Source organism: Pyrus communis, chromosome 15 (genome assembly GCF_041283825.1).
Source record: "Pyrus communis isolate YQ-2024b chromosome 15, ASM4128382v1, whole genome shotgun sequence".
In the NCBI taxonomy this organism is placed as follows: domain Eukaryota; kingdom Viridiplantae; phylum Streptophyta; class Magnoliopsida; order Rosales; family Rosaceae; genus Pyrus; species Pyrus communis.
The window spans coordinates 9,402,674-9,427,989 of record NC_142579.1 but is presented as its reverse complement, the minus strand read 5'-3'; the positions used below and the strand labels follow the sequence as shown (position 1 = coordinate 9,427,989).

The 25,316-nt window shown below is 35.6% G+C and overlaps 1 protein-coding gene across 1 annotated transcript; it reads right to left on the bottom strand.

The window, feature by feature from the left end:
• Positions 1-17,836: 17,836 nt before the first annotated feature.
• On the bottom strand, positions 17,837-23,230 carry LOC137718342 (WAT1-related protein At4g08300-like). The gene is made up of 7 exons (XM_068457874.2): positions 22,886-23,230; positions 22,460-22,522; positions 22,159-22,275; positions 19,572-19,809; positions 18,905-19,063; positions 18,649-18,800; positions 17,837-18,294 (listed from the first exon to the last, which is right to left on the bottom strand). Exons 1-7 carry the CDS (start codon positions 23,083-23,085, stop codon positions 18,132-18,134), a joined length of 1,092 nt encoding a protein of 363 aa, XP_068313975.1. The 5' UTR covers positions 23,086-23,230; the 3' UTR covers positions 17,837-18,131.
• Between the last annotated feature and the right edge of the window lie 2,086 nt (positions 23,231-25,316).

The window sequence follows — 25,316 nt, the reverse complement described above, 5'->3', positions numbered from 1 at the left end:
TTTGAAGCTTGTCGAGTTGTTTCAATTTTTCAAAGTAAATAAATAGAGATTTCACTCCTATAACCACATGCCACTTTCCGAGCTCATTTCCTCAGAAAAATCTGGCATTTAAAAAAGTTACACATCTAAACAACTATAGATTTTCTCCGTTTTCGACAAACCTTCAAGACCTTAACACTGCAAATTAATTATGAAAAAATATGCAATCAGTACAGTACTCTGAGAATCATAGTACAGAGAAACAAGAAGTAGAAATTTCAGTAGCACAAAATAAAAAATTAAATTAAATTACACAAAAAATAAAGAAAGAATTTACAATGCAAACGTAAGCATAGTTTCGAATAAAGTTTTGAAGCTCTTCGTGTTAGAATTTTTCCAGATATCTAAGATTTGATGAAATGCTTGTTTGGAAGGAAAGAAAATGTGACATCATGCTGGTTTGTTTTGCCTCTCTGCAGAGCTATAGTCTATAAGGCAACAAGCGAGGATTTTGCAAAGAAAAATTCTTTATGGAATAGATAGGGCATACAGTAGTGAAAATGTAGACGGGTGATCGCCACATGGAACTAAAGTGCTGAACTTGCCTGAGTTTAATTTGTTTTGCCTCGATTGGGTGTTTGACTTTTTGTGACATGGAAGGCCCTTGTCGGTCTAGTCCTTGTGGATGCATTGTAGTACCCAAACAATATTCTCGTATAATAATCCGATTTGCCTGGCTCGTAATGAAAAATAAACGAAGAGCAAAAAGAAAAAAAATATATTTGCAAAGTTTTAATTGGAAAAAAATTGTTGTGTATGTTGATTCCATTTGACCAATGCTAATTTTATGAGAGACCTCTTCTAATCAAATAGCTACTGAATATCTTCTTGTCCATCTGAATTTGACCCTTATTTTATGACAAAAGACTTTTTTTTTTTTTCTTTTTCTTTAGCCTTGGAGAAAACTAGAAAACCTTGATTATGTATTCAAATGTTTCCTTAAAAAAGCCAATTTAGGCACAAATGAGCTTTTGTGCCAATCAGTTTTTTTTTTAAACAATTATGGCAGTTCACCAATACACGTGTTCATATGACTTGGGTTCAAAATTTGTAAAGACACGAACACTTGTGTCCATAAAATAAAAAAAGATAAATACAAAATAGCTTTGGTGTTTATGTTGTGTAAAAATGTTGTTAGACTGAAGGCCTCATGTTCCACTTTGTATAGTTTCCGTGACAAATACTATACTTGTGTAAATTATGTTTTACATTGGGTGCTGAGGAGACCAAATTAACTGCATACTATAGGAGAAAGACATGTGGACAATATGCTCAATATGATGGTCTTGCCCTTGACATCTTGAGTAGACCACAAAATTACCCAAAGGAATGGAGATGTATTTGGCCCTAAGATAATGGGCTGTTATGCCAGCAAACGACCATGGACTCTCTCATTTGCCCATAACATATATTATGGGCTCTTCAAGCCGCCCATAATATGTTTTTCCATCGGGCTAAACCGTTTCAATGGTGATAGGGCATTGATGCTCCAAAGTCTCTCATTGGGTGTCCAAAGTGACTGCGCTCTTACCAACAAAGACCTTCAAAACTAGTAGTTAGCAGGATCGCAGAGTTTAGCCTACTTCAATTGTGGATTGTCTAGTATGCTCTGCAATGTCCCCTCCTAAATATCTACAAGGGTTTTTTTTCCCTATAAATAGGCCGGTCAAACGGAGAAAACAATAATTGTCACTCGCTACTCACAACTCTCTCAAGTTGTTTTTTTTTTATTTCTACTACTATTCAAACTTAGGCATAAGAAGCCCTTTAGTGGACACCTTTCCCCTTTTTTCAAGGTGTTCACCATTTAAGCTAATAATGCATTTGTCGAGAAAAAAATTGAGTTATACTTAACACATGCTTATAGATATGAACGAAGAAAATAACCCCTAAATTTTTTTTTCGATGTTCTTCGTTCATCATCCTTGTTTGTATCGAATATGTAAATAACCATGGTGAACACATGAAAAACCACAAGAAAGAAGAACAATGGCCAATCCTTGCAACAATATGGGATTGCCATGGATTCTCCGAGGCCCCTAAACGTGAATCTAGAATTTTCGTCGATCACCGAGGCACATTTTATTTGAGGATTGGAGCCATTTCGATGCAAATTGGGATTGTCGCGACTTCGTCAAGACCAAAAATCGCTGCCACGATTACTTTCGAAATGTAGAATATAAAGAGTTCTGCCCCAATTCTTGTCTTATGAAAGCTAAGATGATTACTATGTTATGATCTGTAATTGCATTAGTAGTTGATAAAGGATTAGTTATGAATTAGTAATTACTTTTGTCTGTTGTGAGTTATTTTGCCATCTGGCATCGAAATGTAAGGCTATGTAGTGCCAATGGTGACTTGTGGTTAGTAGGAATCATTTTGATAAAAGAATATTATTCCCAAAAATATATATCTCTGGAGCACCGCTCCTTCTTCTTTCTCGTGTCACCTCCATAGCCACTCATACCTGCAAGTTGAGTAAGGAATCTGAGTTAAGTGCTAACAATTGGTATCAGCCTCTCGATTCTGGTTTCCTTCCTTGTATGCCACGCCCTTCGAATGCTGTACGGACTGCTGCCATGGATGCTCGTTTGGATGCTCTCGAAGCCTTTTTCGATGCTCGTTTTTCCGCCCTTTGAAGCTACGCTACATGAGTCTTTACGGTCCTAATCCAACTATGTACAAGCACATATAGAGGCTGTGGATACTAAAATGCTTGTGGACTTTGAGCAATTTCGCCGTGAATTAGCGATTGGCGGTGCCAGGGGCTCCATTTCAGATCCCCCGCAGGGTTCACATCACATCCCAGATCTGCCTCCTCCTACCTCTGAGCCCTTGCTAACCCCACATCAGGAGATCTATGACGGCGGAGGTCCACCACCACGCCACCAATGGCACCCACAGATTAAGTTCCTTAATTTCACTCCCGGGGATGATCCTCTCGCTTGGATTTATAAGGCGGAACAGTTCTTCGCCTATTATTCCACGACTGATCCTCATAAGGTTTTGACTGTCTCCTTCCATTTGAAGGGAGAGGCATTGCGTTGGTTTCGTTGGATGAATTGTCTTCAGACTACACTGCACTGGGAAGCGTTCACTAAGGCATTTTGCACTTAATTTGGTCCCTCTGAATTTGAAGATTGTGCAGAATCTCTTTTCAAACTTTGCCAAACAGGTCATCTTAAGGACTACATTTCTGAGTTTCGTTGACTGGCAAACCGAAGTCATGATGTTAGACCTATACTGCTTATGAGTTGTTTCTTAGGCGGTTTAAAAAAGGAATTGCAATTTGATGTGAAGATTTTAAGGCCTGCAACTGTACATGAGGCAATTGCGCTTGTAATGCAACTCGACACTAAGCTCTCTTAGCTCAACCTTGGTAATCAGCACCCTACTTCTCAAATTAAATCTCAAGCAGTGGTTCCTTTTGTTCCTGCTTCCTCTACCAAATTTGGTAATATCCCTGTGAAGAAGCTTAGCCCCAAAGAAATTGCTAAAAAACGTGAACGTGGGGAATGGTGGTTTTGTGTAGAAAAATAGAGTAAAGGTCATAAGTGTGGTCAGAAACAACTATTGATGCTGGATTTTGTTGACCCTGAGGAGGACTTCGAGGATGTACCCTCTGAGTTGCAACCTGAATTCCAAAACATGGAGCTCAGTGAGTGTGCATTCTATGGCACCAATTTACCTCAGAAAACTCAGACTATGAAGGTGGAGGGTTTTGTTGGCAAACACTTTGTGCGAATTTTGTTGGATTCCAAAAGCACTCATAGCTTTATTGACTCTCGACTGGCCAAACACATGGGTTGGCCCTTGCAGCTGACTCAACCTTTCAATGTAATGATTGCTGATGGGAGCAAGGTGTGCAGTCAGGGTTGCCTAAAGGCTGCATCACTTGTTCTAGGCGGATATCAGTGTACTCATGATTTATATGCTTTACCCATGGGAGGTTGTGACTTAGTTTTGGGGGTTGATTGGTTATCCATTATTAATCCTGTCCTATGGGATTTCCACCTCTTAACCATGGAGTTTCAGAAGCACCATACCACTTATAAGCTTTATCATAAGCCTGCCACTACCCCTCCTCTACACGAAGTCTCTCTGCAGCAATTGGACAAGGCATTTCACACTTCCAACTGGGGCCTATTTCTCTATTCTATGGACACACACAGGTTGGAAGCCTCTGAGCTTGATCCAACTCAACTCCAAGAATTGCAGACGTTATTACGGAATTTCGAGGTGTTATTTATGCTTCCCACTACACTGCCCCCTGAGAGATCTCATGGCCGTCGCATTCCCTTGCTTCCTGGTTCAAAACCCCCAAGCATTCGGCCTTACCACTATGGACCGATGCAAACGACAGAAATTGAAAATGTAGTTAATGAGTTGCTGCACTCGAGGTTCATTCACCCTAGTCATAGCCCCTTCTCTTTCCCGGTGCTCTTGGTCAGGAAGGAGGGTACTTGGCGCCTTTGCATGGATTACAGAGAATTCAATTCCATCACAATTAAGGATAAGTTTCCTATTCCTTTGATTGATGATTTATTGGATGAATTGTATAATGCTCGATTTTCCTCCAAACTTGACTTACGATCTGGTTACCATCAAATCAAGATGCACCCTGATGATATTGCTAAAACAATGTTTTGCACTCATGAAGGGCATTATGAGTTTTTGGTTATGCCCTTCGAGCTCACCAATGCACCTGCCACATTTCAAAACCTCATGAACGACATCTTTAAAGCTCATCTTCGACACTTTATCTTGGTGTTCTTTGACAATATTCTCGTCTATAGCAAATCATGGGAGGAACATCAAGCTCATTTGAGCATTACTTTTCATATTTTGCAGACTAATCAATTGTTTCTCAAGAAGCAAAAGTGTTCATTCGGTCAGAGTGAGGTCGAGTACCTTGGCCACATTGTTTCTCAAGACGAGGTCGCTGCGGACCCTTCTAAATTGCAAGCCATTGTTGATTGGCCAACTCCCACTAATGTGAAAAGCTGAAGAGGATTTTTGGGATTGACGGGTTATTACCGGAAATTCATTCTGGGTTATGGCAAAATCTGCCAACCTCTTTATCAGTTAACTAAGAAAGATGATTTCATTTGGTCTTTAAGTGCTCAGGAGGCCTTCACTCACTTGAAATAGGTCATGACTTCCCCACAGGTTCTAACCCTGCCAGATTTCTCAATTCCTTTTGAGATTGAATGCGATACTTCGGGGCAAGGAATTGGTGCCGTTCTGCAGCAACAAGGCCGACCAATTGCCTTCTCTAGCCAAGCATTAGGTCCTCGAAGTCAATCTTTATCCACATACGAGCGGGAGGTTATTACAATTGTACATGCAGTCAAGAAGTGGCACAACTATTTGCAAGGACGACACTTTGTGATTCAAACTGATCATCACAGCCTTAAGTATCTTCTCAGTAATAGGGATCACACTCTTTTTCAACAGAATTAGGTAACCAAACTTTTGGGTTACGATTATGAAATACACTACAAAAATAGGGATGCCAATGTAGCTGCTGATGCTCTCTCTCGGATTACGGGAGCTAACTCCTTAACTGAGGATGTTTTGTCTCATGATCATCACAAGAGGCAGTGCAAGGCCATTTCATATCCTTATGGGGGCTGGATGGACGAGTTACGACGATTTAATGAACAGGATGAATGAATATTGTAGAAAGTACAACAATTGCTACAAGAATCAGCTACCATAACTACTCAGGGTCCGACATTACAGTCCAAATATCACATTGATAATGGGTTGTTAAAGTATAAATATCAAGTGGTCTTAAGTCCTACTTCTTCCTAGAGGCACAAAGTCATTGCCAAGCACCATACAACTCCCACTGCGGGTCATGAGGGGGTCCAAAAAAGTTATCACCTGATCAAGCGGGGATTTTATTGGATAGGAATGAAATTTGATATCATAAAGTTTGTATCTGAGTGCCACATTTGCCAGCAAAACAAATACAAAACAATCTCTCATCCCGGTCTTTTGCAGCCTTTACCTATTCCCCAAAATATTTGGCAAGACATTAGCATGGACTTCATCAGTGGATTACCTCCTTGCAAAGGCAAATCAGTCGTGATGGTGGTTGTTGATAGGTTATCGAAGTATGCTCATTTTACTGCTGTAGCTCATCCTTATACAGCTACCAGCATAGCACAATTGTTTGTGGATCATGTCTTTAAATTACATGGAATGCCTGCATCCATAATCAGTGACAGAGACCCTATATTTCTGAGCTCATTCTAGAAGGAGTTTTTTAAAATGCACAGGTCCAAACTGTGTCTTAGCTTGGGCTATCACCCTCAAACCGATGGCCAGACCGAGATTGTAAACAAGTGTTTGGAGACATACCTTCGCTGTTTCACCAGTGCACAGCCCAGAAAATGGCTCCAGTGGCTCAGTTAGGCGGAATGGAGTTACAACACCTCCTACCACACCTCTTCCAAGTTTACCCCCTTTGAAGTGGTCTACGGCTATTCCTCTCCTCACCCTGCTCCCTAGGAATATGGCACTACGAATGTTGAACTTGTCGAGCAGCAATTGGTGGCAAGAGATAGGCTTCTCTTTATGCTCAAAACCAATCTAGAAAAGGCACGGAATAGGATGAAAACGCAGGTTGATAAGCACATGACAGAGAGAGAATTCGAAGTAGGGGATTTGGTTTACCTTAAACTAATTCTATACCAACTTCAGTCATTGTCTTCTCACTCTTACCACAAGCTGCAACCCCGATTTTATGGTCCGTATGTTATGGAAGCTAGGGTGGGAAAGGTTGCATACAAACTCCAATTACCAGCTGACTGTAAATTGCGTCCAGTGTTCCATGTAAGCTGCTTGAAGAAACACTTGGGTGATAATGTATTACCAACAACCACACTACCTCTCGTGACGGATGATGGACTCTCTCAACCAATTCATGTTGCTGTGTTGCGGAGGCGTATGTATAAAAAGGGTAACGGTGCTGGAGTTTAGTTATTGGTGCAATAGGAGGGCAGTAGCAGGGATAACTCTACTTGGGAAGATTTTGATAACTTCACTGCTAAGTTTCCTACATTTCAGTTTTGATTTAACCTTAAGGACAAGGTTCTTTTACAAGGGAAGGGAAATGTTATGATCTGTAATTGCATTAGTAGTTGATAAAGGATTAGTTACAAATTAGTAATTACTTTTGTCTGTTGTGAGTCATTTTTCCATTTGGCATCGAAATGTAAGGCTATATAGTGCCAATAGTGACTTGTGGTTAGCAGGAATCATTTTGATAATAGAATATTATTCCCAAAAATATATATCTCTGGAGCACCGCTCCTTCTCCTTTTTCGTGTCACCTCTATAGCCACTCATACCTGCAAGTTAAGTAAGGAATCTGAGTTAAGTGCTAATATACTACCTCTAATACAACCAAATAGACATACAAGTCTTCTCCCGGTTGTGCGTTGGAGAGTAGAAGAGGTGAAGTCAAGTAGCCTTTCAAATCATGGAAGGCCTTCACGCACTCCTCATCCCATTTGTTCTTTAATCCCTTTTCAAAGTCTTAAAGGAATGTATGCACTTTCAATCAATCTGGATATAAACATATTGAGAGCTGCTGCTCTACATGTTAGGCTATGAATCTCTTTCTTCATCGTCGGTGATTTCACTTCTAAGATATCCTTGATTTGGTTATGATAAGCTTTAATTCCTCTGTGGGGAACCAAATACCTTAAGAATCTGCATGAGGAAACACCATAGTGTATTTGGTGGAGTTTGGTTTCATTTGATACTTCAATAGAAGTTCAAATGCCTTGACCAAATTTTGAATGTAATCTTCTCTCTTAGGCTCTTTAACCAGTATGTCATCAAAGTAGACATTCATAGTCTTGCTAATGAGATCCTTGAAAATCCAGTTGACTATGCGTTGGTAGGTCAGGCCTGCGTTCTTCAGACCAAATAATAACCTTGTAACAATAAGTTTCCATTTCGATGACAAAAAAGGTTTTTTCTTTGTCTACTTCGTATATTAGGGTCTGATTATAACCTGAATATGCATCCATGAGGCTAAGTAGTTGGTTGCAAGATGTTGAATCTACCAGAAGTTCGATGCGTGGAAATGGAAAGTTATCCTTCGGTCAAGCTTCGTTAAGGCCAATGTAATCTACACAAACTTGCCACTTCCCTTCCTCTTCCTTAGCGACAAGCACAACATTTGCAAGCCACTCATAATGAGGGACCTCTTGAATGATTCCTGCCACAAGAACTTTGTCAATTTCTGTATCCACTTTCCAAGAGCATCTTTCTAATGTATATCGTTGACTACGTGTCCTCATCAATCAAGGGTCATAAACAGAATCGATGGTCGTCATAAGGAATCTACTTGAAGAAGCAACCATTGAAGAAAAAATGGAGAAATAAAAAAAGGGAGACTGGAAAAAACGAGGAATTCAGGTAAAAGGGTGTAAAAAGTTTTGCGCTTTCTTCTCTAACGAAAAGACTTGGGAATTTTGGAGAAGCCGAAATGAAGAGATCCCAAGATATTTATGAAGGATATTTCGGAATCACCTCACCATTGAATCCGGATCATGTTGCCTCGAGTTCAGCAAATTCGACGGCTGAAGTTAATTAGGAAAGTAACAAACAGTCCATCGTTCTTCGTGCACATGCGTGAGTGTTGAACGACTTAAATCCATTGATAGAACGATTTACAAATCATGCCATCAATGTCGTAATGATTTGCAAGGCAACATACGTAAATGTTGAACGACTCGAATTCTTTGCAGCATTCACAAGATTCAAGATACCACGACGAACTAAAATGGTACGTGTTCCGACTTACTCCAAAAGGCATGGTCTTTGGATAACCATCCATCCTCAAGGCTAAGAGGTCATTTCAGATACATACTTAGGGGTCATTGTAGAGTCACAATTTTTATGGGCTGGAGTAAGGCAGATCAGAATACAAATACCTCAGAAATTCAGTCATAAACTTTACAGCCTCCGTTACGGAGCTGAATAAACAGAGCAGCGATGCCTCCATTATTCTGATCCAAAATCAGTGGATGAAGTCCAACGACTTTGCTGAGATTAACCATATTTGCTCTGCAAGATACGGAAACCTAATCTAGCAAGGAATCAGTAGGTTTCCTAAAATCTTGGAGTTTTTACAATCTAATGATTAGCGTGCGTCGTAATTAATCATACTCTTATGAGAATGCAATATCTATCCTTAAATATCTTATGGGATTCTCCCTGTTTAATAAAGATTCTACTGCCTTAAAATGCCTCATCCTCGATTGGTATAAATACACTATTCTAAGGTTGGTGTCTAGTAGTGTAATTATCGTATACTTATTCTCTTGCCCACTTGAGTCATATATTGCTTACTAACTTGACCATCAGAGAGCCTTTAACTGGCACACCCATCCTCGGGTCTTTAGCTAGTTCACCATTGTTTGTTTTTTATATAGGTTACTCATATTTGTGCATCTCCACCTCCTACGACTGTACACAAATTTGGTTCCAACAAATGGTAAAAATAAAAATGAAGTCTAAACAAAGAAAGAAATTGAAAATTTGAAATCATAGCTCAGTTGGTTAGAGCACCTTCTGGTAAATAGAAGCTCCTGAGACTGCCACTGCTAATCTCATACGCCATATTTTCTGAGACTGATGTTGCTTCACATGTCACAATGCTTCCTTGTAATAAATACAAATGACCACATCTAGGAGCTTTCATCACAACAAGCACATCATAAGTGACTTTTAATACATTATTATGTGAATGGAATTGAACATCAAGCCTATCAACTTTCAAAAAAATCAGTTTTTTTCTTCAAATTCAATACATGCCAAACACTTGTCAACTCTTAAACCACATCACCTGTCAACTCTCAAACCACACCACCATGCAACTTAAACAAACTGTACTAGTCCATTTTGTTGAACATAGATTGTCATAGTCCGTGATAACAATTCCACCATCAAAATATTTCAAGCTTGAAAACCAATCCCTTCGAAACGTCGTATGATGAGTATAATTGGTATCATTGGTATCCAACAATCTATGTCAAAAAGAAATTTGTTTTTAGAAAACTCATATGATGAAACGGTGAAAGCAAAACTAGAAAACTCATTCAACCTCAACATTAGCTTCAGAGCTCACTTTGCCTTTGCCTTGGTCTTCAACTCAGGGTAATCTTTCTTCTAATGATTCTTACTATGACACTATGCACATTCATCCATGTCAAAAAAATTCTGTTTTTAGAGCTTCCTCTAAGCTGAGAATGTAACTTTTCCTTCTAGGAAAATTCCTTTCCAACGATCTACCTCTAACAAATAAAGACTAGGGGGTTTTTAACTCTATGCCTAATTTCATAGTTTATCAAGCCATTTGAGACAACTCCAAAATTCACAATTTATTTATCATCCATAGTAGTAACAACCTGCTGATAGAAATAAAGAATTTAACAATATTAAGGTTTTATCTTCATCTAAATTTATCACATTAGTAATCAATTTATTAAAAGCATCAAAGTGTCTAATCATCCTTGAACCTTCTATATATAAAAGCAATAGAGTTTTTTCTTCAAGTGTAGTCAGTTCTTCGTACTCTTCATCGTGTACTTGACTTCTAACTTTTGTCACAACATTTTAGCCAATGTCTTCCGCATCACAACATACTTTGAGTTTTGGCAAGGCACAATTGAATTGTAAAGTCAACTAAAGTCCTCACTCGTGGTGATCATGAAAAATCTATTTGCTAGTTTTATTTTGGATTACATATGCACCACAATTTCTTGATATGACTTGTGGAATACTTGAATCATTTTTATAATGCAATTTTGTTTTGTTAAAACTTTTTAAAGTTCGTGCTCACTATATCAAACCATTAGTCACCGATGATTCCTTTGGTCAATACACAAAGGGGCTTACATCTCAATTTGAAAAAGAAAATGAACAATCCATCTAGAACAAATTCATATACATAAACTCACTAGTACAAAAATATGTTTGCACGACGACAACTTGCACGACGGAGCAAATTTTGTCGTGCAAGGTATGTTTGCGTCACGCAAAACACAAAACATTACGCAAGATTTTGGAGCCAAACCAAGAATGCTTTACTGTTTATTTGCCAACTTTGCGCGACGCAATTCTTTATCATGCAAAGTCAACAACTTTTTAAAAATCACTTAATCAGTTTGGGAGGCAGAAACTGCAAACCAGTTGCAACAGCTACCTCTTTCCCCCATCTCTCTTCAAAACCTCCTCCAATCCTCTCCCTTCCTCGATCTATTCCTATCCAGTGAGCGATTTGATTTTGTATATGTAACTTTGAATTGAGAAGTCACACTAAAACTACTAAATTTGTTTTGTACAAGGCCATCTTTTTTCTGTGTACTTGTTGCTCTGGGTCATGATATATAACATTCTAACTGTAATGAGACTCTTGCTGAATGTGTGCTTTTAACTATTTTAGATTAGCAAGAAGCAATATGAAATTGTTAAGAGCTTGAAGCAATCTGGCAAATCAAGTTGCCTAGCAAGACAACATGCCTTTAAATAATTGTAGCTTAAATCACTGGAAACCAATTATTTATTGCATAACATTGTCAAACGCGAACCAAAAGAACAATTTTTGTATTGAGTAACATTGAAAGAAAAATAGTAGATGTCTGGGCTACGTGCAATGTTCATGCATAGTAACTGCCAACTAGAAGAAACTGAAATGTATTTTTTCCTTCGTTTAGTAGGATCTGAATGTATGATTTAGAGTTGGAGCTTAAATTAGAGTATTTATACTTTCAACAAACACTTAGAGTTTAATTACAATATTTATTAAAAATTAAATAAAAAATATTTTTGCCAAAAAAAAAAAAAAAAAGGGTTTGTGCGACGAAGAAGTAACATGCGTCACACAAAGATACTTTGCGTGACAGATAACCTACGTCGCGCAAAACTCCTTTGCACGGCGCAAGTTTCTTCTTCATCGCGCAAACCCTTTTTGTTTTTTGGCAAAAATATTTTTTATTTAATTTTTAATAAATATTGTAATTAAATTCTATGATAATAATTAATAAATCAAGAAAACGTATTTAATTATAAAATATATGAAAATGTACATACAAGATGTTCGAACAAAAAAGAAAATACTAAAACAAGTAGTATTCTAGGTTTGATACATTAGGCTAATTGGGTATCAGGTGGGTAAAATAGCTAGTGTAAATATTTTAAATTGACGATCGAATTAGTTCATTGTATTCATATTGGATAAAGGAGTGTAATCGTAAAAAATCATCAAAATCGAAGTTAAAACTACCGTTAAATCGTGATTTTTCGTTTATAACCGTCGAAAAGTTTTGTCTCGTTACTTGATCTTTAAATGTTTGTTTTTTGCATATGCGATCTCGAAGTGTATACAAAAAAGCTTGACGGTTGGATCGTTGAAATTAGTTACGTAGAATGTGTACATCATCAAAATGATAGATTCACTAACACTTAGAGTTTATTTATACTTTCATTAAGTATAACATAAGATTTTGTGGTATCCACTAGTGTAAATATTTTAAATTGACGATCAAATTAGTTCATTGTATTCATATAGGATCAAGGAGTGTAACTGTAAACAATTATCAAAATCGGAGTTAAAACTACCGTTAAATTGTGATTTTTTGTTTATAACCGTCGAAAAGTTTTGTCCCATTACTTGATCTCTGAATGTTTTTTTTTTTTTGCGATTTTTGGCATATGCAATCTTGAAGTACATACAAAAAGGTTTGACGGTTGGATCATCAAAATTAGTTTCGTAGAATGCGTACCCCATCAAAATGATAGATTCACTAACACTTAAAAGTTTATTTATACTTTCATTAAGTATAACATATGATTTTGTGGTATCCATTAGTGTAAATATTTTAAATTGACAATCGATTTAGTTCATTATATTCATATTGGATCAAGAAGTGTAGCTGTAAAAACTCTTCAAAATCGGAGTTAAAATAACCGTTAAATCGTGATTTTTCGTTTATAACCGTTGAATAGTTTTGTCTCGTATATAAGATTTTGTTGTATCCACTGGTGTAAATATGTTAAACTAACGATCGAATTAGTTCATTGTATTCATATAGGGTCAAGGAGTGTAATTGTAAAAAATTATCAAAATCAGAGTTAAAATAACCGTTAAATTGTGATTTTTCTTTTATAGCCGTCGAAACGTTTCGTTAAATTGTGATTTGTTAAATTGTGATTTTTCTTTTATAGCCGTCGAAACATTTCGTTAAATTGTGATTTTTCTTTTATAGCCATCGAAACGTTTTGTCCCATTACTTGATTTCTGAAAGTTTTTTTTTTTTTTTTTTTTTTTGCAATTTTTTGTGTATGCAATCTTGAAGTATATACAAAAAAATTTGACGGTTGGATCATCAAAATTAGTTTCATAGAATGCGTACCCCATCAAAATGATAGATTCACTAACACTTGAGTTTATGTATACTTTCATTAAGTATCACATAAGAATTTGTGGTATCCATTAGTGTAAATATTTTAAATTGACGATCGAATTATTTCATTGCATTCATATTGGATCAAGGATTGTAACTGTAAAAAATCATCAAAATCGGAGTTAAAATAACCGTTAAATTGTGATTTTTCGTTTATAATCGTAAAAAAGTTTTGTCCTTTTACTTGATCTCTGAATGTTTTTTTTTTTTTTTTTTTCCGATTTTTGGCGTATGCAATCTTGAAGTATATACAAACATGTTTGACGGTTGGATCGTTAATATTAGTTTCGTAGAATGCAAATCCCATCAAAACGATAGATTCCCTAACAATTAGAGTTTATTTATACGTTCATTAAGTATAACATAAGATTTTGTGGTTTCCACTTGTGTAAATATTTTAAATTGACGATCGAATCAGTTCGTTGTATTCATACAGGGTTAAGGAGTGTAGCTGTAAAAAATCATCAAAATCAAAGTTAAAATAACCGTTAAATCGTGATTTTTCGTTTATAACCGTCGAAAAGTTTTTTCCCGTTACTTGATCTCTGAATGTTTGTTTTTTGTAATTTTTGGCGTATGCAATCTCGGAATATATACAAACAAGTTTGATAGTTGGATCGTTGAAACTAGTTTCGTACAATGCGTATCCCATCGAGTTCAAAGGTATATATATTTATTAAGTAAATTTTCAGTAAAATTTATAATATCAATAAAAAAATAAAAAAAAATAAAAAACCTTGCGTGACGTCGAAATATATACCTGTGTCACACCATTTGTGATAATTTTGATGGTGCAATAGTAAAAAATAGGCGTTTTTTTTTTTAAATTTCCCAAGTTTTCCCAAGTTTTTTCTAAAATAGGCACTTTGCACAAAAGCCTTCCTCTCTCTCATCTCTTTCACTCGGTCTCTCTCTTCTCGCTGCAGTCGACTTTCCTCCTCAGACTCTCAGTCCCTCGACTCCCTCTCCCTCGACTCTTCAACTCTCAATCATCCTCCTTCTCAAAGTGCTCACCAGCCATAACCATCATCGACCAACATAGCGGCACCATCCATCATCCTTCTCGACAACATCCAAAGAGCCCAAGCCATCACCCCCGCCGTCAATTTTCTCCTCTTCGACAACACCACCACCGTTACGACCACGATCACCCTATCACTGTTGGCGAGGACACTACTACCAGCCATCATCCCTCTAAAATTTAGGTAATTTTGAATTAGGGTTTTGTTATTAATTTGAATTTCTGGTGTAGGGATTTTAGGGTTTTTAAATTAGAATTTGTAAATTGATGATTGTTCTGTTGCCACCATTTAGGGTTTTCCTAAAATTTGAATTGCATTTGTAGATTGATGATTGGTCTGTTGCCACCATTTAGGGTTTTCTTAAAATTTACAATCGGATTGCTGTGTTTCATGTTCTGTTTTATATACTGTTTCTCCAATGTTTTTTTTTTCTTCCCATGTATTAATATTGGATTCCTTCATTTTGATTATTAGGGAAAAATCCTGATATTGAATTCGCCCATCTAAGTCACTCAAGATCACCTTTTTAGAGGTTGGTAGCGATAGTCACTTATTTACTCTATGGCTATATTACTAGAGCATGTTTGTGCACATGCTTGAATTAACAATAGTACTGCGTTAATTTGATGAATGTTGTGCCTTTTTCTTGTTTTCTCCCTCGCTCTCTCTCTCGTTAATTTTGTTGGTTTGTAGCCACTGTGTTTAATTGTTTATTAAGGTGGTATCTGGCCAAACCGAATTTTTTATGGACATAAGGGTAGTGTTATTTTTGCATAGGCATACTGATATATTTTTCTGGTGTTATTTATGTGAGGAGATGGCTGGTGGTGTGGAACTTTTTACAGTTATATAGACATACTATAGCTGTTTATCTCCTCTTAGATTGGTTTTCAACTGGAGTTTGTCATCCAAATCTTCTCATTGCATGTATGGTTTTAGTTTTAGAATTGGATCTCTCTCTCTCTGACTTCCTCTTCAGCTCATGTATCATGGGTGGTCTGACTTTTACAAACTATGCCTACTTATCAAGAATGTTCTTTCGAAAACCTCACCTTTCTTTACTTGTCAAGCCTTCAGATATTTTGGCTTTTTTAGTTATAAACTTTGCAATATTTATAGATATCTTAGAGTAAAGTCACCATCTTATTCATTGCTGATCAGGTTTTAGAAGCATAACATCTTCCTATATCGTCATGAATCCACATTAAGAGATTCCGTTATCTATTCTTTCTAAATTGCTTGATAAATGCTAATGTAAGACGAATTTATCTGATACATGCTAAGTTGGAAAGGCCAAAGACATAACATATTTAGGTTCCTTGAAGGAGGCAGCGAAAAATCTTCATTCTAGGTACATATAGCATGGTTTTTGTCTTCTCAGTCTGGGCCTTTGATTTTGGTAAACCAAAAAATTTGGGAATGTGTGTAAACTTATAGTTTGGTTCTCTCCTTATCCTTCTTCAGCTATGTCTTGTATTGATTCTTATTCCCAATCATTCTGCAATTGCAACTGGATCAATTGTATACTCTACCCGAGCTATAAGGACAAAGGAAGAAGAACGTTTTAGGTAAGCTCAACTTTGCTTTCTTTTCTTTCTCAAGAAAGAAGTCATGCTTGTCATGCTCCCTCATCTAACCTGTCACTGATGCACATTTCTGGAACAAGCATGCAGCCTTCTTCATTTCACTATTTTGTAAATTGACACTTTTTTCTTTTTTTTTCCAGGGCACGAGTACCCCTTAAAACTTTGATAGGGCAAAGCCAATTAAATCAATTCATATTCTAACCCTAAATCCTAATCTTTTTTTGTGGGCAATGTAGCCGATTTCTCATGCATGGTCATGCTCTGATACTCCGACACATATTTTATCAAATCGATCTTCCAACACCCGCTTAGTATTGTTCTACCATTGCACTACTGCTTTATATATATATATATATATATATATATATATATGTGTGTGTGTGTGTGCGCGCGCGCGCGCGCGTGTGTGTGTGAACAAATGCAAGAAATGATTAGTTTCTGATGTTATAATTTTATGGTTCAAAAAGTGTATAGATGTCGCGGTTGATCACTTGTCGTCGGAGTGTGACCAATGTGCCTCCCGCATTATCAGGATCTACTGCTCCAAGCGTGAGTGCTCCATTGATTGTACGAGCCATACAAATGTCCAGCCTCCAAATCTTGCTACCAACACCTGATCTTGCTCCACCTTCGACATCCAAGCCACTTCGCATTGCCGATACCAAGTAGCCTGATGTATCAAACCTAGAAGACTACTTGCAGTTTTTTCTTTTTTTGTTCGGACATCTTGTATTGACATTTTCATATATTTTATAATTAAATACTTTTCCTTGGTTAATTAATTATTGTTTAGAATTTAATTACAATATTTATTAAAAATTTTGAAAAAACAATATTTTTGACCAAAACAAAAAGAAAGGGGTTTGTGTGACGAAGAAGAAACCTATGTCGTGCAAAACCACTAAGCCACTTTCATGTCTCTACGTCGTGCAAAGCAACCTAAGCCACTTTGCGCGATGCACGTTTCTACGTCGCGCAAAGTCACTTTGAACGACGCACGCCCTACGTCGCGCGAAGCCACTTTGCGCAACGTAGAGATGTGCGTCGCACAAAGTGGCTTTGCGCAACGTATGTTTCTTCTTCATCGAGCAAACCCTACTGTCACTGCCTTGGCATGACAGTTAGCGTGCGACGAAGGTTTTGTTGCGCTATTTTTCAGGCAACGATTTTTAACTTTGTGCGACAAAGGTACCTACATCACGCAAAGTGTTTTTTCTACTAGTGACTATATAAATCATTATTGTCACAGATATACTTTACACCGTGTTGCAACTAAAATTCATGATACACTCTAAAAGTCTTCTAGGGGTGGGTATAAGTATAAGGGTCAGTGGATCCGTGAATTCGGATCGTACGTATTACCTGGCCTGATGTAAAACCATCTGGTTCTTACTTTTAATTTTCAAAGAGTTCGAGTTAGACTTGTTTATGTAAAAACGAGTCAAAAATTGAGTTCATATTTATTATATGTAGGTAACCCGATTTGGACTGCTTAAGAGTTGTGTTAGCTTTCTCATTTTATTAGTGGTCCATAATGAAGCCCATGATCCATAAAGCAGTAAAATTTATATTTTTCAGGCCGTACATACAGATGTGAAACAAAATTCTATGCAGACATTTTACACACACCTGTAAAAAATTGTGGAATATTCGAGGTACATATGAAGGAGGAAGAGGAAATCGAAGATGAACATCGAACTAAGACATAAACAAACATATATAACTGGCTAGAACTATTACATTGACCACTTCGTTCACTCTCAAGATGCATAAGATCAAAACGCAAAAATTAATACATGCATGTAGCTAAAATACAACATGACATAATTAAGGAGGTTCCAGAAAATATTTGTGCAAAATCTTTCATGGCCCTTTTTGTAACTGTAAGACGGATCAGCAGGAATACATCAAATCAAAACATCGATATGTATATCGACCTTATTATCAATTAATTATTCTTCTGGTTTAGGAATCTTGGGAATGAAATCTTGTGATCAGGTACGATCATTTATGCTATTGTGATGATCGGCACTCACTGGCAACTCAAGGTTACGAGTTTTCTCATCTTTCAACGGCGCGCTTGATGCTAGAGGGTCCTTGCTTTTGCCCCAGACCACAGTGTAGAGGCCGAACACTATGCAAATGGCTCCAATTATACTGACACAAAGCACAAGGGAGACAACCAGCAGTATAAGTAAAAAAAAATGATGACTCCTTTGTTTTGTGCATTATTCATGCATGGGCGACTATTAGCTGTTAATAGTACATGCAAGATTCACTATAAAACTTGTATGCATCTATAGTTGACAATTATTCATGTGAGCTAGGGTGTGTAGGTCTTTAATATTTTTTGCAAAGAAATTGGCTCATGGATTGTATTATCTCTCTAGTAGAGATGGAAGTCATACATCTCACGAGTTTCTTATTTAATTGGAGAGATAGTACAACATATGATTAGTAGAGACGATCAAATAGTTTTATTCAATTTAGAGAGGAATTTTAGCCTTATACCTTCCGAGGTGGACTTGCTCAGCTAAAACGATAGCCCCTAGAGCGGCGGTGATGATCATGCAGAGGGGGCTGAAAGCGGTCACAAAAACGGGGCCTCGTTCCCTAATGACAACTCCTTGCACATAATATGCCATCCCAGAACAAATCACTCCCTAATCATTCATAAGAGTAATATAACGTGTCAAATGATTTTATTATATGTTATACAAAGGACAGATTGTGAATTATGGGAGTGTAGTGTTGTATATGTACTCACAGAGTAAACGGAAGCAAGGAGCCTTGAGTCCCAGCCTATAACCCAGACACTCAATTTGCGTTCCACTGCAAATGTTATTACTCCACCTTCCAACATACCCATCAAGCATATCCAAGCCGTGAGAGAGAGCTCTGCCGGGTACTTCTTCAACGTAAAGGACTGATATATAGTAACACATATGAAATCTTGGATTAACTTAGTTATCATATAAATTAATATATACGAAATTGTGAGAGGTTAATAGATAGTGTGACATATCTACTTACGTTTTCAAACTATTAATCTCAAGCATTCATCACGTAGAATTCTAATTTGAGTAATGTTATTAAGACACACAAAACAAATATCATTGATGATACTTTCTAACACAATTCTATGTGTGTGACTCATCTATATTTGGGAGTGTATAGAGTAATACTGTAGTTTTAAAATGTGACAATAGTTTGATAAGTACTAAACATGCCAAATAGAGTCTATATGCCAAACTTATATTCACTGACAAAATATTTATGTTATCAGACTATTAATCTAAACAACAAATTCAAACAACAGTTAACCTAACTAATAATTTAAATTCACAATTTGACAAGAGAACGTTTTTTGTACTGGTAACAAAATGTTAATTATGTATAGAAGTACGTTGGAAATATTGCGAATAGGTACCCACTTGAAGAATGAAGAAACTTGCCCAACCACCGCAGCTGCCTAAGAGCATTAAGGGGCCAGCGATCCAATGCTGTTCGCTGGATTCGGTGGTGCCGCTGTTGTGACTCTGTGAGTGTCCTCGTATGATATCCACAATGGGGCCTTTGTATAATGTCATGATCATTGCTCCTCCCACTGTGATCACTGTTCCAATCACCTTCGCCAGGCTATGTAGCTTCTTAACATTCACAGTCTCTAGCCTAGTTATTCAAACATTAATTAGGACAAGACTCCGGTAAACTTTTTAATTAATTTGGACTCTATTCTATTAAAAATGGGATTTTAATTTAGATAAAATATTAATATCAACCGAATGAGATTGTGTTGATGTTTGTAAACTTAACAGGATTGTACGTATAGTATCAATGTATCATGCAATGTTTATAAGAACAAATCATATACTATTGATCAAATAACATTTGGACATTGTGTTATTTTGACTAAGTAATGATCTCTAACTCTCTTGGGAAACCTAACTATTAGTCTTATTATGCTATACCTCAAAATTAATAAGAGTTTGTGAGATAGGAAATAGAGAGGAATTATATTTGTGGATAGATATGGACGATAGATGCATCAAAAGGAAAGAGAACAATATCTTATATCCCTAATTCTCTTGTAAAATTATATAGCTTTTTTTGTGTTTTATTCTAGGAACATAAATTGGCCCATAATGCTAGTTCTTTATAGATCACACTAGCATTGTATTCCACAAGCAGAGAATCCGAACTTGTTGGTTCACTTTTTTCTATTTACGGAAGTGAGCTAAGAAGTTTATTTTTTCTTTAAAGAGAAAAAGGAATGTTAATTAAGGGATGCACAATACAATGTCAAGTTCTCTTACTAATATTAAGAAGAGAAGTATCACTCGCCCATCAACTAGTTTGTAGCAAGCTTACCATGTTTTTTTCTTTTTGACAAAATGATACTCTACAAGCATCTCAGTACAAAGACTCACTCAAATGTTAGATTTATATTCTTATAGTTGAGTCATAAAGAAAGGTGGTGGGTTTGAGTATTTTGAATTTCTTCTCTAATGCAAAGGATTCTTAGTTCTATATTATTATATTTTGAGTCCTAAGATGTGAGTCTTTGAATTGGAGAAGAAAAGATTGGAGTCTAAACTCAAAATTGTGCATTAAAGGTGGTTGGACTCAAAACTCAATCTTATTTTTCTTAGTATAATAAAAAGTTTCCTTGTCGGTTGGGATCCACCTTACACTCAAATCTTATACCACTCAAATATGACTTTAAGTCTCCAGTGCGTTAGAAGTGATTTGCCTCCCATTTGGACTCATATAAGATTTGAGTCATTGATCTGCGATACATGAGATGCTCTGCGTAAAGAAAGATCCAAACTTATGTGTAGATAAAAAATAAGGAATTTTAATGAAAAACTTCCGGTACTGTTTACTTTAACGAAAAATCATATTTTTACACTAAAAAGTCAATCATGATACTATTCACTTTACCCTTTATTTTGTCATTATCATTAAAACTCAAAATTTTCAAATATTTTTCATTAGTTTTCCTTAAAAAATAAAACATTATTTTTGCCAATTTAATTAGGTCCTCGTGTACACCAGCAAACTTCCTTTAATTTATTGTCAAAAATTAATTATACTTAAAATTTTAAAAAAACTAACGAAAAGTCTATAAAAAACTTCCTTTTTAATGAAAAGCCATTATTAAAGATATAGTGAATAGTACCAGAGAAATGTATAAATATGATTTTTCATTAAAAGTGAACAATACCGGAAATATTTTGTTAAAACTCCTTAAAAATTTTCCTTTAATCAGAGTGCCACGAGCAAGGCTTACGTCATGTCATACATGAGTTTCCGTAGTAATCTCCTACAAACTAATGATGAATCTTTTTCTTTCATGTTATGTGAACTATGATAGAGTCACGTCGACCTTGATTTGAGCAGAAATAAGAGGAAGAAAAATAAGGAAATGCACATAAATAACACCTTTAGAACATATTTATAATATTATTATCATATTATTGTTGTGTTGTCGTTATATTTTTTATGTGTACTGGTAAAGAGAGAAAAGAGATACATTAACACGCTTCTCTAAAATTAAAAATTTAAGTAAAGGGGTAACCTCGTCTTTTTGTGACCAAAACTATTCAACATGGTCATTTTCGTTGCTATTACAACTTAGTGTCATTTTTGTAAGCAAAAATATTACTTTTATCACATATTTGTACATCATTTGTATTATCTTTCTAATAAAAATGAGATACATATGTGTTAATAAGCCTACTTCTATTAGAGAGGTAGTATAAATGATAATACAAATATTTAGAAAGTGTATCATTACTTTTTGTAAGAGTTCATTATTGCTCATTTTTTAAGAAAAACCATTCTAGACACATGACATGACGTGGCACAATGTGATTGGAACAGTATATGCCAATTCCCCGTAGTGCCTTCCAATGTGTTGTCTCCCAAACATACCTAAACCTTTTTATTTGTTTGCATAAGCGCACTAAAAATGCTAACCATGCATGCATAAGTGCAGGAATGATTATTAACTTTTACCTGAAACAAAGTGCCATTATGAAGGTAATGGCCGGAAGGACGTTGACAACAGCAGATGCAAATGTCGCTGAGGTGTACTTCATTCCCAAAAAGTATAAGTTTTGATCAAGAACTGGCCTGTATTCAAATGTTAATTATCATATTAATAAATGATGATTGTACATGCAATAATCTACAAGTTATTTTGTTTACCCCTTAAGCGGTACTTTCACCTTATTATTCGCTTTTGTTTTTTGGTGTAAACTAGTGTCAAATTTCACTTGTTTATCAGAAGAAGAAAAAATAAAAGTTAGAGCATTACTCAAGAAAACCAAGCAGAACTATTCGGAGGAATATCGGGAGTGTCATTCTCGGTCTTATTTTCCTGTAAAAAAGAGGTAAAAACAATGTGGTCAAATTATTAGGGCCAAAAATGAAATATGATATATATATATATATATATATATATATATATATATATACATGTAATAATTTTACCACACAGTTTGGCATATTATTTGTTGTCAAATTAGTAATTTGAAAACTCACACGTAAATTTTGTTTAAATATATATTGTATGATTCATATTAACAATCTTACAGATTAATAATGGATTATTTTAATTTGTAACAACATAGGAGATTAAGCATTTTTGTAACAAGTATTTTGAGCGTCAAACGCCTATGCATGTATGCATGCGTATATTTTATGGATACACGAGGTAATAAATCAGAGAGAGAGAGATGACCTTTCAAGAACAAAGGCAAAGGGTGCGATGACACAGAAGGCAACAACGTGACGATAAACTGAGAGAACGAAGTGACTCATGCCATGTTTAAACGAGACCATGCTAATGATGTACATGCCTGAATATCCAAACTGAAGAGAGACCATAGCCAAGTAAGGCTTGATCTTGATGAGAAATAAACTCAACTTCGACTCTCCCATGTTTAATTCTGTATGCAGTCGCTATAGCTAGTACTAGCTGTAGCGTCGTTCTCTCTACTCCTCTTACACACTCCACTGATTGATTTACTTGTGAGAGGATGCCAACACTAAGATAAGAAATGTCCCTCTTATAAGCCTCAAAAGCAAAAATAAAGAGACAGCAGCCCGGCCATATTTCAAAAGGATACGTGCATGTCCAAACCACTCAACCTCTCTCTCTCTCTCTCTCTCTCTCTCTCTCTCTCTCTCTCTCTCTCTCCCCCTGTGTGTACGCGTGTATAATGTGTGGATACATCAAACACAGCCACATAACAAGCAACTAGAATTTTAATTAAGTGGATTTGTAAACATAATGCTTTTTCTTTTTTTTATACTTATTTATTAGAAGTGGGGATTTGATTCCTTGACACCAAATCGCATTTTGGTTGAGTGCAGCATGATACATGCAAGAGGCTAAACTTACGCGGTGCTTGGGTATAGTAGAAGTGGGTGCTATGAAGAGTGGACACCACTTTAATATATTAATTAAAAGTACTTGAGACATGGTCGAGTTACCTCACCATACTTGGGGACATTTTACGGGATGATCAAATTCAATAAATGGGAGAAAATTTGAGTGTGACATGGGTGTTACTAATTTACAAGTTATCATTTGAGTAAATAATAAATTATTATTTTATGAAAATATGTGTTGTAACATAAATGAATAATAACAATATGTTGTAGTCTGGCAGTTATCATGCTATAAAATTTCTCCCATTAATAAATCTCATTCATCAAGTAGACATGGACGGTAAGTTTTGTCAAGGGTACGCACTACACGTTGATCATCTTTAATTATGTTTTGCCAATCAGCAAGACACTAATGATTCTTTATTTTGTATGGCCACAAATTAAGGCAAAAATCGAAAACCTATTCTCCACATTCATGCATGTGGCTTATAAACAAGCCACTAAATTGATTCTTTCCTTGATTAATTTATTGCAAACTACACAAAATTGTTAATTAAATTACTTCCCTCGCTTTTTCAAACTAATTAAGGTTAGAAACTTGTTTCTTTATTCCCACATTAATATTAATATTCTTATTAGTTATTATTATTATTATTATTATTATTATTATTGTTATTATTATTGTTATTATTATTTGTTTCTTTTTTTTTGTACGTGGCCTTGCAAGATATTGATACTACTATATATATCTGTATATCCGTACGTATATTTCATAAACATTTTCATTTTTCATACACTCAGTGGTATGGTAAAAGCACTTTACTTTTTAAAACCAAAGCCCTATATGCAAATTATACATCTATGTACATAATTTTGACGTTAGTACATGTATTTGTCACACTTTTTTAATATTACATGTAAAATTCACATACTATATGTGCATATAATCATTACTGAAAAATTAAAATAAATTAAAATTTCTGATAATAAATACTAAAATGTTATATGTGGTCGAACATTTCATCGTATTTTTAGATAATTTCTGAATAATACACATACATATTTTTAATGAAATATCTCTTATTTTACTAACAATGATTAATACACAAACCTTAGATCACATCACCAAAATTGTACATGGGCATGTCCTTTATCAATTTATGCAAATTTGGTATGTTTACTCTTGTCTTTATATTCATGCAATAACAAGAACATACTAGCCCTTTGATTGGCTTCAATCTAATATGCCTTGGGCTAGCTTAACAACCATATCATGTACCACCATGGGAAGAGAAAAAATAATTAATCAAATTATTAGGTGCAATATGCATTTTTAACTTAAATATACAGGTAGGTATATAATATATATATATATATATATATATATTTATATATGTAGCCCACATATTATTTCCATTATAATTACTTATATATATATATATATATATATATATATTCCCCTTCTATTAAGGATCCCTCAATAACTTTATTTGAGGGACATCTTGTGGTGGTCATTTCATAACTTTTATCAACGATCATACCATCTATATTTTAGTACATTATCCAAAGATCATCCTTGCAAAAAAATTAGACAAATTCAAAATCATTAAGACATGCATGCAATTATAGTGAAGAAAATATATGAATACAATTTTTCAAATTTCTTATGACTATCATCATTTAATCCAACGGTCAAATAATTTCAAATTTAGATAATTATTAGTAAAGATGGTCTTTGAGGAAACAATTATATTGGTGAGTTTCAAACAGTGCCCTAT

Coding starts and splice junctions, on each gene's coding strand:
- LOC137718342 (XM_068457874.2), bottom strand. CDS start 23,085: ATGGGAGAGTCGAAGTTGAGTTTATTTCTCATCAAGATCAAGCCTTAC. Junction 22,523..22,885: donor TTTGCCTTTGTTCTTGAAAG/GTCATCTCTCTC, acceptor TCTTTTTTACAG/GAAAATAAGACCGAGAATGA. Junction 18,801..18,904: donor TCCTTGCTTCCGTTTACTCT/GTGAGTACATAT, acceptor ATGAATGATTAG/GGAGTGATTTGTTCTGGGAT.